General features: G+C 32.1%; 1 protein-coding gene across 2 annotated transcripts; it reads left to right on the top strand.

Moving 5' to 3' along the window:
- Nucleotides 1–817: 817 nt before the first annotated feature.
- LOC130826866 (proline transporter 1-like) lies at nt 818–12739 on the top strand. 2 transcript variants are annotated; one of them, XM_057692468.1, is made up of 9 exons: nt 818–990; nt 7769–7852; nt 8729–8953; nt 9627–9721; nt 9841–10027; nt 10113–10237; nt 10314–10529; nt 11271–11501; nt 12109–12739. In XM_057692468.1, the coding sequence occupies exons 1-9, from the start codon at nt 891–893 to the stop codon at nt 12256–12258; spliced, it is 1413 nt and encodes a 470-aa protein (XP_057548451.1). In that variant the 5' UTR covers nt 818–890; the 3' UTR covers nt 12259–12739. The 2 variants fall into 2 exon arrangements, with proteins under 2 accessions (XP_057548451.1, XP_057548452.1); XM_057692469.1 differs by lacking the exon at nt 7769–7852 and having other exon boundaries at nt 12109–12719.
- Nucleotides 12740–17776: the final 5037 nt, after the last annotated feature.

Genomic DNA, 17776 nt, shown 5'->3' with positions numbered 1-17776 from the left:
GAATCCGGGTCCAGGTCCAAAAAAATAAATTGTTCAGGGTGTCCAGGGTCTTCAAACGCAGACCATTATTAGACCTATACCTTCTCTCTGGATCCATTTAAGACTTAGACCCGCTAGAACCATTCCAGAATCGTTAGACCCGCTCTAGATCCGACTTATTTTATAACCCATAATCATTTTTAGTACTAATAAAACCTTTAATACGTAAACAAATTTAGGTATGAATAATTAAATTAAGATCCATTTAGAACATATTTAATACCCTAAACACAAGACACAACGAATCAGGGTTCGAATCCAGTTGGACTCGACCTATTACCATCCCTAAATTGTATAATACTTCTATATGATGAATGATGATGATGATCATCATCAACCCAATGTATGCTGCTTATAGGAAAACTACGATTAGAGTTTGAGGAAGAAAGACAAAAACTTAGACCATAACGAAGAATGTGGTCAAAGAGTCACTCAGTTCTAGAAAGATCTTCAAAGAAGTGAAGCCTGCAACTATCCGAAAGCTTTGCCATTAACAAAAATTAAAAAAATCAAATAAAAATAAAATAATATTTAAATAAATTAAATAGATAAAAGTAAACTAAGAAGGTATAGTAAGATAAAAACGAGACAAAGAGTAATATATAAAAGGCAAGGAACAATAACAATGATAGTTAAGGGGACATAGTCAGTAATTTAAGATGAGAATAAAGGACCGCAAACTATCTCTATCCCTGATTAGATCGGTGATCGGTATAATTCATGCATGTGACTTTTATATGATACTTCTATATGATATGCTCTTTATAAATATGTGACAATAAGAACTCATAGGTAGCTATAGAAGCAAAACTAGAAAAAGAAGCTACCACTTAGTAGATAGGAAACACAGAATGAGTCATCCACCAGATGCTTTAAATGTGGAAGCAAACTCCATAAAAGATGATCAAATCATGGAAGAAGGTCCAGCTTCAGCTCATACTATTGGCACTGGTCAGTTTATTTCATCTACTTACTTATGCCATCCTGCTCTTGTGTTGTGTACTTAAATGTTTTGTCTATTGCATTATAATACTCCCTCCGAACTAATTTAGTTGTCCTATTTTCTTATTTGACAAAGTCTTTTTAGTTGTCCCATTTCTATTTTTATCAATCTTTTTTTACCTAAATATCCTTAGTTCACACAAGTAATTACGAATATGCCCCCATATACTTACTTACCCAACTGCCTTTCACTATTTACCCTTTACTACTTACCTTTTACTACTTATCCTTTTTAATGGACCCCAAACCCTCCTTAATAACCGTGCCCAAGTAAATAGGACATCTAAATTAGTTCGGAGGGAGTATCTAGCTAGAGTTAACCTTGTCCTCATCTAATAACCCCATAACAAATTGCGATAGCACTTTCTCATTATTAAGAAAAAGGAAGAGACTACAGTGGGACAACAGATCAGGAATGATTAAGGAAAATTGTTAATTTAATGAATATGTAAATAGTTGAATCTTCTGAAGACATATATAAGAAATACATAATAAATAAGAAAATAAAACATTTCGTGTGAATATATAATAAGAAGAAAAAAAAAATTATTTGATTAGAATGAATGAATGATAGAGGGTATGAATGATTGAATGTATTCCTTGTAGCATACTCCATTTGTTCGATTATGTTACCTATTATTTTTAGTCCGTCTTATTGAATTTAACTCATTACTATTTTAAGACATGATTATATCACAAAATTTCCTAAATTAACTCAAAAAAATTCATTCAATCTAATTTTTTACTTTTCATGCTACCCAAAATTTTTAATCTTCGTGTCAACCCATTGAAAAACAAACTCAAGAGTACAGAGTAATGATGTTTTTTCTTTATAATTTTCATTTTATATATTATTAGTTTTCAATCATGGCTAATTTGTTGAAGTTTTACCTTTTTTTAATATCTATAGAATATTTTTGGGCGGTCAAATTATTTTCAATTAATTTTTGGGTAGAAAATATATAAATAATAAATTTTGTTTTATCTTGAGTCCTTGAAGAAAAATGATGACGTGAAATTAAAAATACTAATGTGAAATTAAAAACAGGTTAAAACGATTAGACTTTTGACATAATTTTTTCTGATCTTTTCTAATCGGGTCAAATATCGGAATTACAGTTGGATTGTGAGTAAATTTTAAGAGTTATAACGCCAATAAATAAATTATTTGCCGAAAACAGTCCAATAGTCAATTATAGTGGGTGATGTTAACAAGAATTTACATCCACAGGAACAAAGGCCTAGGAGATGAGATAAAAACAGCACCGAGTTACTCCAATATCGCTTGTCCTCATTTAATACACAACAAAGTGTGCTGATCACTTTATCCTTCTTAGATGAGATGATAATAACTAGTTTCAAACCTTAGTTTTAGAAAATCAGTCCATCATATATCCTCAAAAAGTAAACACTTTTTTCCTTACTAAAAACAATTCAAGTCTATAACACTAACCTCCCTCATTATCATCATCATCACCATCATCATCATCATCGTATTATATCATATCATAACATATAATACCATATCATCATATCTAATAAATTTTATTTATTTATATTTTTTCAAAATTAAATACAATTTTTAAGAGTAAATGTGAATAGCGTCTAAAAAATAAATAAGACATCAACTCTAAATTGAAGGCATTATAATTTTTCGTATGAATGATGAAAGTTCGCGATCTAAAATCACCTAGAACAAAAGGAGTTTGAATGAGTATGGGATGAGCTCCTCCTAACATATAGACGAGTAACAAGGAATGAGGGAATCATGTGGGGGAGACAAATATTTCGATGAGCAATCTATGTACTCGAACGAGAAGTTTTTAGCAAATTTATCTTAATCTAAGAAAATAAAAATAAAGTTAAAAAAAATTATTTTTGAGACAAATTTAAAGGCTTTAAATAAGTCTTAGAGAAACTAGATTAAGAGAAGGGGAATAAGATATCTATAGAATTGCAAAGAGGGACAAACAAAGATAAAAGATATAAGTGTACTAAAGTGTGCTAAGGGTAAGGCTAACAACATTTTTATACAGGATGGGGATAACAAGAATCGATGGAGAGAGTATTATTGATGAATTATTTAATGGAGAATAAAGAAATATTGTTGAAGATATTACCATCACTCTCGATAAAGAACATAGAGAATTCAGGCATATGAGAAAAAAAATCAGAGGTTGAAGGGGATTTAAAGAAAATGAAGTTAAGGAAAGTAATAGGGCCAGATACTAGGCCTATTAAGATATGGTAATGTCTTGGGCCAATTCGAGTTACTTGGCTAACTGATTTATTTGACAAGATTTGGGGAAAAAAATATGATGTCCAACGAATGGAGAAGTACTCTAGTACCATGATTTACAAGAACAAAGGAGATGTTAATGTTCTATATTGCTCCCAACTATTGAGAAATAATATTTATGAGCCAGATATGAAAATTATGGGAAGAGTGATAGAATTACGTATGAGGAGATGTAACCACATAATCGAGAACTAATTCAAGTTTATGCGTACAAGATCTATTGTTGTAGCAATTCATCTTATGGGGAAAATGATGGAATACTAAGCTAAGAAAAAACTTTCATACGAGTTTCATCGACATGGAAAAACATAAGGCATGCTAGGTATTAGAATAATAAGTACTTTGGTGAGAAATGATCAAGTGGTATATTCAAAAAATACATTAATATAGTGGCAGATATATATCGAAAAGTAAAGATATATATGTTAGGACATATGGAGGGGCAATAAATGATTTCCTTATCAAAATTGGCCTCCACAAAGGTTTGACTATAAGTGCTTTTCTTTCGCAACGGTCCTAAGTGAGATTTCTCAATCGTTTCAAGGAGACATGCATGTGCATGTTCTTTGCTAACGATATTATTTGGGTAGATAGGAGCTAGAATGATAGAGAAGTGAGCTAGAGTCATTAAGGGTTTAAATGAAGTTGGTGTAAGATCGAGCACATGAAATGTACTTTTAGCACGATTGAGATAAGTGGAGATACTATAAAGTTGAAACTAAAAGAAATCGCTTAACGTCAATGCTTCAACTACCCATCAAAATGTGCTCCTAAAGCTCAAGGGCAGTTTTAATGGGTAGTTATTAAACCAACATTACTATATGAATCAAATGAATTGGGATTTTAAAAAGGATTATAGTAGGAAGATGGAAGTTCTAGAAATGCAAACGTTTCGATGGAATAAGTAAGAAATTGCAAATACTAAGGAGAAGATGAAAGAGAATCATCTTGACCATGTGCAAAGACGAGATACTAGTGAATCAGTAAAAAAGATAGAAATTTGAAACTCCATGACTTAAAAAGAGGGCGATAAAACTCGGAAATGACATAAAGTGAAGAAATGAAAACGATATGAAATTTAAACCTATCAAGTTAAATTGAAATGAATGAAGAAGATGATTTCATGTACACAACCCCTAAAACTAATGTATTGATTTAATTATTGAATGTTAATGTGTTCTGATTAAGACTTTGATATTATTATTATTATTATTATTATATGCGAGAATTTTGTGATTGAAGTAAATATATATTTTTTTAAAAAAACAATATATAAAGCAAAATACTTCCTCCGTTTCAATATAGTTGCAAACATTGAAAATACAAGCACTTTTCACTTATCTCCTTTAGTTTGTGATTAATTCGTATCTATGAGTTAAAACATAGTCAAATGAAATCTTGTTTGATTTGTCTCGATGCAAAGATTATTAATATCAATTTTTTATTATATATAATTTTAGATATTAAGGATTGAATTAGTGCATTGAACCGCGTGAAAAAGCAAATATTACAAGTATTTTGAAATGGAGGAAATAATTAAGATGCAATTAAGACATATTTAATTTAAAAGAATAATGATGATAATATAACCATGTTACATATTTTTACATGTTTTTGGTAGAATAAAATTCAATCAAACTTTAGCTATCCCCTTTATCCTATAACACTTTATGCATTCGAGTGTTCGACATATACCATAGTAAGCATCTCTAGTATCTAGTTCTACACATGTTGTCTTATGAATCTAAAGATAGAATGCCACAACCGTTTACCAGTTGACATGTGTAGATCCCTAACATTATAGGTAAGGTTCTCTTTTTTATGGAGGACCCATTTTAACAATTGGTCCAATCAAAATGATCCCAAATCAAATCTTGGTAAAGGGATACCTTGATGATAAATCTAGTCCACAAATGCACCATCACTCATCATCATATTCATATACTTGCTCAGTTTCAATATAGTCGCAACATTAAAAAAATAGGTACTATTCACTTATTTCTCTTAATTTGTGATTTATTCGTAATTTATAAGTTAAAATATAATTAAATGAGATCTTATTTGATTTGTCTCGATCCAAAGATTATTAATATCAAATTTTTATAATTTTATATTATACATAATTGTAGATATTAAAAATTGAATTAGTGTATTGGACCGCGTGAAAAGGCAAATATTATAAGTATTTTGAAAGAGAAGAAGTACAAGTATTTACTTTTTTAAAACCGTCTAGCGGTTATGCTTAAGTATATTCTACTTACTTCATTAGTCAAGAAAATATACTGGTTGTGCTACATATTTTTTTCATCCATTTTTCCAAGAACCCAAACCATTCTCTAGTAGCTAACTCAATTCAAGTGGCTCTTTTGCTCCCCAACTACCAAGGACATAACATCAAAGGACATGAAAATTTAGGAAATAGAATAAGTTTTGGAGTTGGAAATCTTCCCTAAAATAATAGGGACTTCACCGATGTGTTTCTTAGATCATTTAGTCAATTTCAAATCAGGTGTTTTGAGTTATATATGGATCTTATGTCCACATTAATTTTTAAATAAAATTCAGTTTGAGGTTGTTCATTAGGACTTGTTCAAGTGTGCATTTTTTTTGAAATAATAACTCATATGTAATCCCACATTAAAGAATCAGAAAGATGCTACCTAACATATAAATTTGATGGACCACTCCTCTTATATTACCAACTTGTTTTAGGTTAAAACCTCATCAGACTTGAGTATAGTCATCTTCTCTTGTGCGAATCTTATTGTGTACAAACCCAATGATAAATTTATCAATTTTACATAATATTAACGAGGGTGTTTGCTGAAATAGCTTATTAGGTAATTTTTACTTATTTTAACACAATTAGTGAGTTGCATGGTCAAACTATCTAATGTTAATTTTTAGTAAAATACTTGTTAAAACAACTTTTTGTTATGAATAAGCTAATTTTGAACATTTTGCTCATAGCCACGAGCTCAAACTAGTTAGTTAAATCAACCAATCCAACCAGTTACTAACTATTAGCTATCAGTCATTTGCTAAACACACAATTTCTCGTGTATATAAAATTCATGTAGACTCAACACTAATTCGACTTAATTACTCTAATTGTAAGCTCTTGTAACTCTAGGTCTACAACCACAACAAGAAAGTCAAATCTTTAATTTTATTTTTTATCGACTATATAAAATTCACACAAATTAACATGATAAATCATCAATATGAAATGATATATACTTTATTTGATCTTATCTAATCTTATCGAGTTTAATCTATAACTATGAAAAACAACAAATGATGCTCCATATACATATTGTTTTTGGTTCATTTACTCCTAAATATCCTTGTATGCTCTTTTAAGTCTAATTATTTTTGTCATTCTTCACCAATCCTATTCAAGTTATGTAAGTACTCAAAATACTCTCTTTGAAGGAGCCCCTTCCACCTCTTCTATCTCCCTTCACAATAGCTCCATGGTGTGGCTCATAAGCAAATTTCCTTAGTAGTTAGAACACAAAGCTTTTTCTTTATTCATTGATAATTGATAATTGATAATATGATGCTTATTTTTGTTGATCATTCTAATATACAATGCTATGATTCTACGATTCAAAATATGCGATCAATCTAGATCGCCGATAGAATTATCACATTAATATAGGATTTTACATTCTTAATTGGCTTAAAATTTTTAACATGTACGAACATAATACGATCTTACGATCAAACTATTCAATCCAACAAATGTAATCTCAATTTTTATCAGATCTTCTTATTTACCATTTTTATACACACATGTACATTTGAAATATTCAATAATCATAATCTTTTAACAAATGAATTTCTATCAATATAAAGTTTAAACTACTTATTGAAAATTTTTGAATTCAATTCAAAAAAAAAGTCAAAAGAAATTTTCTTTCACAAATTCAAACTTTTGAAATGAATAACTATAAATAGATACTAATATATTAGCTAATTTGTATATAATTATAGAATCGTATCATTCTACGATTTAATCGTACCAATTCAATCCTGATCCTACTCTTTGAACGACTCCAAGTAGAAACTTGATCCGAACAACTTCGCTTATTCTCCAATCTTTTAGCATCTTATTACATCATTAGTAAAATTCTAATATTGTAATATGTTAATTCACACTCATAATTCTTTTAATAATAATTTTACACACCTCTAGCCCTACAACCATAAAAAGAAAAAAAAAAAAGAAAAGAAGATAAAAAAAAAGGGATCAAAACACACATGTTAAATTATATACCAGAAACACATCAATCTAAAATACTCTATTAATGCATGTGGCCCTTATACCTTACCACATGATGTTCTTATAAGAAAGGAACAACTGACAAATAGCATTGCAACAAAATCTCTCTGAAACTAAATCAATGGAGATTAACCAACCAGAAATATTCAACATTGAATCTGGGTCTTCAAATCACGACCAAACACTCAAGAATGTTCCTGCTTCAGCTCATGCTATTGGCAATGGTTAGTTGCACTTCAATCTTATAACTTGGATCAATGTAACATAATTCGCTAAGCTAATTTGCTTTTTGAATTCGTAATTCGCTCAAATTTGTCAGAATAGCCTAAAACCGACCATAATTTTCTTTTTCCGATTTCTGATTCACGAGGAGATTAGCAAATCATGTGACACCGCCTAAAATAATATATGTTCTTAGATTTCTATATATGAATCAGTATATGTTTTAGAAATCCTTGCCTAAAATAGTAAGTCACATTTTTATTTGCATTTTCTATGTTTGTGGGATTTGAGTGCAGAATGAACTAATGGGATGTTTTGCTCTGTAACATAATTCTACCTCTAGGCTTTATTATTTACGTGCTTTTATAACATTAGACCCAACAAACAAGTAATTAGACTTAACAAAGGGTGACATAAATCAATATTTGATGGCCCTTAGTTTAAGGGCCTTGTGCCATCGGTCATCTCACCTTGCAGATACTCAGAATTTAAAACCCTCTGTTCTATGTGATACATATTTTGTTAGAGTATATAATATATCCGAAGCCTCAACTATCAGCCTATGCTTTTGGTTGAGACCTCAGGATATGTTATGTACTCTTTTAACACGCCCCCTCACGCGAGAGCCCATTAGGCTAGAAGTTTAGATGTAGTACAAATCCTCCTCATACCTGACGCTAAATATTCCACTTTAAATAAAGGATGGTTGAGATTCGAATTCGTGACCACTTGTCACGCTGGCTTATGATACCATGTCAAAGAATCAATTTAACCAAAAGTTTAAGCTGATAATTAAAGCCCCAGGATGTGTTATATACTTAGTGCTCTAAAACCTTAGAGGAATACTTATATGATAGCTTACTTTGGAAAACATGCAGATTCATGGGTGCAGGTTAGTTTATTGCTTGTAACCAGCTTCAATTGTGGATGGATATTGAGCTTCTCAAATCTAATGATGGTACCAATGAGTTGGGCATGGGGTATTTCTAGCTTAATTTTTGTTGGGTTCTTCAGTTTCTACTCAAGTTGGTTACTTGGAGATTTTCACTTCATCCAAGGTCAGAGATTCATCAGATACAGAGACCTCATGAACTTTGTATTCGGTTAGCTTCCCTAAAACATACCTTGATTCTACTTATGTTCCGTTTGGTTAGTAGTACTAATTGATGGTAACTCGAATGATTTGTACAATATCATGTCATTCCATTGGTAATTAAAGTTTGATCATAAAAGTTTTGAATAATGAGTGAATTACAATCTTAAAATTCAGCCTTAATGTTTATTTTTTTGCGAATTATAGACACCAAAGTATCAACGTCTATTACGTTCAGGCCAAATTCCAGACTTCCAATCATTTAATCTAAACTCCGACTACTAAAATGGTTGAAATTTTGTAATTTGGCCTGAATGCCGTAGACTTTGATGTTTTGGTGGTTGTATTTGCAAAAATAAACATTGAGGCTGTAATTCGTAAAACTGCAAAACTTTAAGGCTGTAATTCGTAAATTATTCAATAGTTTTTTTGTTCACAAATTTTCATTACCACTTGATACCACATATTCAAATGGTAATGCATTTGAATGAATTTTGTAAAGATATTGAGATTGTTGAAGAACAATAATAAGCATAACCATTAAATTTGTCAAAAAATATTCCTACTAAAATTATACTAACTTTTCATTACCATTTCCGCCATTTAATATTAATTACCAAAAAGGCCGTTAAAACTATTGCAAAACTCGAAATCAAATACTAACTTCAAACATCTATATGCAGGGAAGAAAATGTATTATGTCACAATGATCTTCCAATTTCTAACCTTTATATTGGTAAATATGGGCTTCATCCTACTCGGAGGCAAAGCGTTGAAGGTATATCTCAAACCGAAGTACCTTCTAAACACGAAAAAGATATGTATACGAGCATGTATATAATTTTCAATGCTACTCGTTCTAGTAGTTAAAATTGTAATGGTACGGTTTTCCTGCAGGAGATAAATCTGTTATTCAGTGATACAGCCATGAGACTCCAGTATTACATCATTATCACCGGAGCAGCATACTTCGTATTTTCAATTGTCGTCCCAAACATGTCCGCCATGAGAATGTGGATAGGATTGTCGACATTTCTTACATTCGGTTATATTGGAGTCGTTCTTGTGACAACAATAAACGATGGTATACGATCATGTGATTTGAATTTTGTATTCGTACTTGCAATAACATCTACAAATGTAGAGCAATTCATATGTCATTCCTGCAGGAAAATCTAACAAATCTAAAGACTATGCCATTAAGGGAAGCACGGAGGATAAGGTGTTCAACGCGTTGGGCGCTCTATCGGCCATGATGGTATCGAACAATTCAGGCATGATACCGGAAATACAGGTGAAATAATCTCCTCTGAATCGTTAAAAAACTCGTGAATAGCCTCGATGGTTACATTTGGTTTCGTACGGTGCAGTCCACCCTCCGAAAACCAGTTGTCAAGAATTTACGAAGAGCATTGTGCGCACAGTATACTTTCGGTCTCATGGTATATTATGGTGTAAGTATAACAGGATATTGGGCTTATGGTTCGGAAGTGCCAGACTATCTACCTAAAGCAATCAGCGGGCCAAAATGGGCTAGAGTCCTGATCAACTCGGCAGTGTTTCTTCAAAATATCATCTCACAACATGTATGTAACCGATTTTGAACCACTGTGCGCCTAGGGGTGTTCAATGAGCCGAATAAGAGCTAGGCCGGGCTTAAGTTAATATGGGCCGGGCATTGAAAGCCCAGTTTGGCCTGACCCAGCCTATTTTATTACTAAAAAATATTTTAATCTCCATTTGTCAATTTATAACAATTAAATTATCATTTATAATAATTAAATAGAAAAAATATTAATAATTCTCATTGACGTTGTCATTTATAATATTTAAGCTATTCATCAATTATGCTATATACAAAGACCCGTTTCCAATCCTTATTGAGCCCTTTTATAGGTTGCTCCATTTTAATTATAGTAGAGTCTGTTTTCGGCCCGATTCATTTTCAACTTGGTCCTTACAAAGCTCTTTTAAAAACAGGCCGGATAAGGGCTCAAAATGGGAGCTCGACCTGTTGAACACCCCTATGCGCGCCTAAGCTCATTGCTGCGTTACCAAGACAGATTGTGATGCCTACTGCGTGATTAGCATCTTCCTTAGCTAATAATTTCTCATTAATAACCGTAATTTGTAAATTATCAAAAAAAACAAAAAAATAATTAATAAAATAAATAAAATCAGAAAGGTAAATTAAAATGACAAAATTCCGATCTTATCAAATTGCACTACTTAAGAGTGATTTGTGAACTTCACAAATTACAGTTATTTACTAAGACCTGTTTCGTCTGAGCATAACTGACATGAATATGTACTTCCATATGTTTCAGATGTTTTTACAGCCAGTTCACGAGGCTCTAGATTCCAAGTTCCTGAAAGTTGAGGAAGGTACATATTCACGCGAGAATTTAAAAAGGCGATTCCTCCTAAGAGCGATCCTGTTTACTGGAAATACATTGGTGACAGCAGCCATACCTTTCATGGGAGATTTCATGAACTTCTTGGGGTCATTCACACTTGTTACCTTGACATTTATTTTTCCAAGCGTCATTTTCATCAAGGTAAACTTATTTCGTTCCAATCAACTTGATGAAGGGCGAGTGTTCGATGGGCCGGGCCTCCATTTTGAGCTTTTATATGGTCTGTTTTTAGAAGGGCTTTGTAAGGGCCGGGCCTAAAACGACTCTATTATAATTAAAATGAAGCGGACTATAAAAGGGCTCAACAAGCTGGGTCGGATGAAACGGGCTACAATTAAAATGAAGCTGGCTATAATTAAAATGAAACGAACCTTTGAGAATAGCATAATTAATGCATAATTTAAATATTATAAATGACAATGTTAACGAGTATTATTAATATTTTTTAATTTAATTATTATAAATGATAATTTAATTGTTATAAGTTGATAAACGAGAATTAAAATGATTAAAAATGGGCCGGGTCAGGCTTTGAAAGCCCACATTAAATTTTTAGGACCCTTATTCAATTCGACCCATATTTACTTAAGCTTGGCCCATCTCTTATCCAGCCTATTGAACACCCCTCTACGATTGCAACCTCCTCGTGATGAGGGTATTGGTCTGCTTTCTTTCCCACCGTCCTCGCACCTTGCCTTATGCGGGACTCATTGAAAGGATGATGATGACGACCATATCAATGATACAGGTTAAAGGAAAGACAGCAAAGATTGGGCAGAAGACATGGCATTGGACTATAGTTCTTGTTTTTTCATTACTTGCAGTGGCAACTACAATCAGTGCAGTTAGATTGATAATTAAGGATATCAGTACGTACCGTTTATTTGCGAATCAATGATACATAAAAGTTCTATGTTTGATTTTCATTACTCCTATCGTATATGTATTTGTGACGGGTTCCTAACATTGGTAACGGTTGAACTCTCATTTTAGACCAATCATTGTACTTTCAAGTAAAATAGCTGAGTCGGATAGTTCAACACATAACAGCGTCAAACACAAGTACCCATGTCCGAGTAACATTTTACATTTAGATCTATATGATCTACTCAAGATCTTAGTGTAATGCCCCTCCCCTGTATATGCATTATTCAGAAATGTTTCTGCATTATGCTAAAATTGACATAAGCTACACTGTACTTTTGAGATTGATATACTGTACTTTTGAGATTGCTACACTACTCTTAAAAAATAGGTAAACTAAAATGCCTAATTATATAGAGTAGTATTTATAATTTTATATATATACTAAAATATGTTCTATTTTAGTATTGACCATGGTTAATTTCACATATATTTAGCCTTATTTTATCCTCTTCTCTTGTGTACGAACCACAAGCATATGCATTTTGAGATAATAAAATGTCGCATAGTTTGAGCTGGCAAATGTAACCTGACTTGAAATCAAATTAAAATACAATATTTCATTACCTCAAAACTATTACGTGACTCCCATCAAGGGAGGATTTCGGAGAGTAGCAGGGTCGTCCCATTTATTTTTGAGCCTGAGAGCAAAAGATAAAAAAAGCACTTAAAAGTTTAAGCATAACGAATAATATAATAATTTTTTTTATTGTTGATATTTAAACTCTTTATAAGAAAAGCGATAAGAACTCATATTGTTTAGCAAAAAATGCAAATTATATCTAAATTTAATTTAAATTAATATCACTTACTCCGTCAATTATACACATGAAAATAAGTGTTCTGGGCCCTAAAAAGTTCGAAGGCCCTGGGCAGTAGCCCGCTTTACCCTTACTATAGGATATATCTTACCCTTATCAATAGTAAAACAAACAAAGTAGTTATTTTTAATTGACCATTGGTAGCAATATCATATACAACTTCATATAAATAAAAAGTGCGAAATTATTTACTTTAGTCCATTATAATCTAAAATCAAGGAATTATAAATCTTTGGTTCCATCAAAATGTGGGATATTCAAACTAAAATACATCATATAAATATAGAGCATATCCCTTACTAGAATATTTTTATTGTGTTAGGATCCTTTTTTGTTACATTTACTTCATTATCTATTGTTAAAATTTTAAAACTTATTTTTTAGTATTAAAATAAAATCCTAAAAATCAAATTAAAAATGAAATGGTAACTCAAAATTAAATACTACCTCTGTTTTAATAGATTTGAAGTAAAGAAAAAGTGTGGGGCTTTTAAGAAATTAGTAATAAATGAAAAAAAAATTGTGTGGATGAAATTAAAAGAAAGTTAAAACATATGGATGAAATTAAAAAAGTCTTGGTCATTGTCCAAAAGTAGAAATGATATAAAATAAGTAGGACCGACTAAAATAACAATTGATGCAAACGAATGGGACATAGGAAGTAAATGATAGGATCAGAGCCGTCTTGAAAATTTTAAAAGCCCTGTGCAAAACTTTTATTTTGCGCCTTATTTATAGTAAATATATTTATTTTATTAATAAACTTAACATATTTCTTTTTTATTAACTTTTCATATACGGGAAAAAGAGAGAATCCTATACAGTTGATCAACTTGCATACCCTCAAAGACCCTCTAGATAGGATCAAACTCTTTAGAGATAAGATAACACATAACAAGTGAATATGTTTGCAGATCACCGTTTGGAGAAGAAACAACTAATAAATTGCTCTTACAAGTCAATGGTTTTTTCACCGTATTTCAACTTTCTTGTAAAATATGTTCTCAATCCAAACTTCAATTGAGTTAATATTTTCATTCAATCTTGTAATTAAAGATTGATCCATTGAATAATAATTATATATATATATATATATATATATATATATATATATATATATATATATATATATATATATATAAATGAATAAAAATTTGTAGATTATTTAAATTTTAAATACTATAGACTCTTGACTTTTTATAGTATTTCAATCCAGTACACCAAAACTATTTGGTTTCACATTTGTTTTTATAGAGTGCGTGACTGAGGTTTGGTGATGGTATTGCATGACTTGTTAGCTTTGATGAATTTAGACTCAAATTTTATTGTTAGATCTTGAGCACGTCTTTTGATTTTTGGTATCCTTATCCCTCTCTTACCATGTATATTTTCTACTCCCTCAATGCTTAATTCCTAGCACATATTATATTATTTCTCCATTAATGTACAATATTTATTTTACAACTATTTAGGCGTTTAATATCTAAAAGCTATAATCGCACAATTATAACTGTAATAACCCATCATTTTACGATGTCATTAATTATTATTTTAATAAAATTTTGAGATTTTAAGATTATATTAAAATTATTTTTTTGAATTAGTTTTAATAATTGATTTCTTGTATATACGAATTTAAATATCAACATAATTATAATAAAAAGAAAATAATAATAATAATAATAAATAAATAAATAGGTTGGCGATTATTAAAATAAAGAAATTTGAATTAATATTATTATTTATTAAAATTTGTGAACCAAACAAATGTGGGTTTCTTAGTTGGGCTTGACTAGAAGGTTATACTAGTAAAAGAGAATTTAGGATTTTAAGTCAAAAAAAAAAAAAATCACTCCTTACCTCACTAGTAGCCTGACGCCACCCTCTCCTCTCTTCTCTTCTCTCTCTCTCACTCCCCTCTCCCTCACGGTCCAACAGCGGCTGCCAACACCACCAGACCACGCCTACACCGTAGCCACCACCAACAGCAGTAGCCGGCTTCCACCCTCCCACGAGCAGCAGTACAGGCAGCAGCACAAGCTGCACTTGTCCAACCCTAACTGCACACCAACAGCCCCTCTACGAGCACAGTGTCGCCTCTGTGCGCGCCACCCACCGTGCAAACCACCACCACAACAAGCTCTCTTCCACTCCCTTTCTCTAACTCTAATTGTGAGCCATCTATTCCTTACTTCCTAATTATTTCTTTAATAACTTGATGATTACTTTGTTATTGAGTTTACTAGCTACTTGAGTATTTGAAATGAGTAATGGTTAAAAATGTCATCTTTAGACATGAAATGATTAGGGTTTAATCTAGTGAGGAGATTTTTAATGGTGTGTGTGCTTTTATGTTATATTTTGGTGGTATGATGATTGTTAGATAAGCTTACAAGTTGTTTTAAGGCCTACTTGATTGATTAAATGTTGTATGATAGTGGAAATGGTTAGTTGTCAATTGGGAGTAATAGTTGTTAAGTGTTATGGTTTGAGTGTTTGAATTACAAGTACTCTTGTTAGGTTTGTTATTGAATTTATAAATGCCTAATTTTATAGGGCCACGAGTATAGTGTCAACTTAGTGTTGAGGGTTGTTAAGGTTACTTGTCGTGTTGTTTTGATTATAGTTCTTTCTAGCTTTGGAGAATGTAACAAATGATATCGCGATTCGATAACTCTAAAATTTGCCTTCTCGTTATATTAGTGTTATGTTAAAATTGTAAGGCTTAGTTGTGGTTAGTTATTTTTGGTTACGCGAACCGATATACTAAAAATTACTTGATGTAAAGGAACAATTCACATTTACTTTTACTTTTAAATTGATGAATAGACTTATGTTGTGTTGAGTTAATGATTTTGACTTGTATTGAATGAGTTATATAGGTGCTAGAGTAATCGAAAACTCATGTTGAATGGGTGATAGTGGTTACTTTGGTACTTAGTTGGTATAACAAAGTAGTTACGGGAACATATTAGTTCTATTCCTAACTATATAGGTGCCCATTTCATAAGAGGAAGGTAGAACCTTAGTTGGGTGACTTTTGTGATGTTTGGTCATGCAGTGACACTTACAGGTACGTACACGTAGTAACTAACCCTTATATATGATTTTCTTTTAAGACATCATTGTTTATTATTTATTGTGATAATATGCATTGTATCGAAACAATGAGGTACTAGTGAGTAAACTTTATATGAAGAGATATCGATTATGACATCCTTGAGCTTAGAATAGTTTACAGAACGAGAGTTTTAGTAGAAGGCGGGGACTATCCCCTTATTTATTGAAAAATTGGATTATGCCTTATTTGGAGTTAGAATGACTTCTTTATAGGTGAATTTCGTATCTTGTTTGAGTTGCTCAGTGGGTTGCTATCCCAGGGCACTCATTAATAGTAGATTGCGAGAGTTATTCCCATTTGATAAAGCATTAGATTATGATTAGCTGGCGTGACTCAAATGGACTATGTCCGGTTGATTTAATAGTCCCCTAGGTGAGATCCCACGGGATCACTGTATGGGGGTATGAGCATACTTTTATCATTGGGCGCCGAGTGGCTGATACCGCCCCTTGACGGAGGTGTTACCATGAGGGCTTTGCAAACCCTAATATGGTGGCCTTTTCACTGGATTGGTACCCTAGTGTGTCTTTTTCCCGAAGGTAGGATTCGAGAGGGTCAGCTGGAGGGGGTATGAGCTCATACTTTGCCATGGGCGTCCAGTGGCCGATAGCGCCCTTGGCCTTGTCACTATGCCATGAAGTGGAGAAAAGATCCACTGATTACTCATTGATAGAAAATTTATTCATTCATAGAAAGCTTACACATTGATAGAACGTTTACTCATTGATAGAAAATTTATTAAATGATACAGTAGTTTATGCTAGTCAGAAGTACGCCTAAGTTAAGTTACCTCAAGGGAGTTACCAGTTCCAAAGATAGATTATGATCACACTTACTTTAAAATAGACAAGCTCTATAAGGTCATGTGCTAGGTAGTCTGTTAATACCTTGGTTGAGTTGCTATTACGCGTGTTTTAAAAAAGTTTATGTTTTGAGAAGAGGAGTGTGAAGACCTGCATTCTACCCAAGAACACATGGTTCGGGTTGGAAAGGACTTAATGAGGTTAAGAAGTATCGGTGGACAATAAACGGTTACTATTTGTGCTTGTGTCTTATGAAATCATCTTATGTTGTTGTATAACATAATGTTATCTATTAGTTGGCCTTGTTATATTTGATGCTAGTTACTGACTTATATGTGCTTGTGTTTATGTTTGTTTGTTTGATGACTTTTTATGATTGTCCTGCTATGACACATTGGCCTTTGGTCTGATGTCGAGCAGCAGGAGGATCATAGACAGGCGTAGCAGGTATTGGAGCTTCTTTTGCATTGCATTGCATTGGGGGAGAGTGATGAGGGCGAAGCATAACCTGTGTCATACTGTTATCTTTTGATTTTGTAGTTCTTATTTATCTTTTGTAAACTTTGGTTGCATACGTTTTGTTATGAGGCCTTGTGTCCTCCTTTGTATATTTGTGTTTCCGGTACGTAGTTTATAACTTCGTATGGTTTTAAAGAGTTAAGTCATTTTAAAACGCAAGCGTTGACACTGGAACCACGATCCATGCTTGGCATGTTGATTTGAGAAGCCGATGATGAATCATTCGTC

Source organism: Amaranthus tricolor, chromosome 11 (assembly GCF_026212465.1).
Source record: "Amaranthus tricolor cultivar Red isolate AtriRed21 chromosome 11, ASM2621246v1, whole genome shotgun sequence".
NCBI lineage: Eukaryota > Viridiplantae > Streptophyta > Magnoliopsida > Caryophyllales > Amaranthaceae > Amaranthus > Amaranthus tricolor.
This window is presented reverse-complemented; position numbering and strand designations above follow the sequence as displayed.

What these genes read in the sequence shown, in the direction of transcription:
- LOC130826866 (XM_057692468.1), top strand. Translation starts at nt 891, where the DNA reads ATGAGTCATCCACCAGATGCTTTAAATGTGGAAGCAAACTCCATAAAA. An exon ending in TGTGACAACAATAAACGATG is followed by an intron (nt 10,028 to 10,112) that starts GTATACGATCAT and finishes TCATTCCTGCAG; the next exon opens with GAAAATCTAACAAATCTAAA. An exon ending in AAAATATCATCTCACAACAT is followed by an intron (nt 10,530 to 11,270) that starts GTATGTAACCGA and finishes CATATGTTTCAG; the next exon opens with ATGTTTTTACAGCCAGTTCA.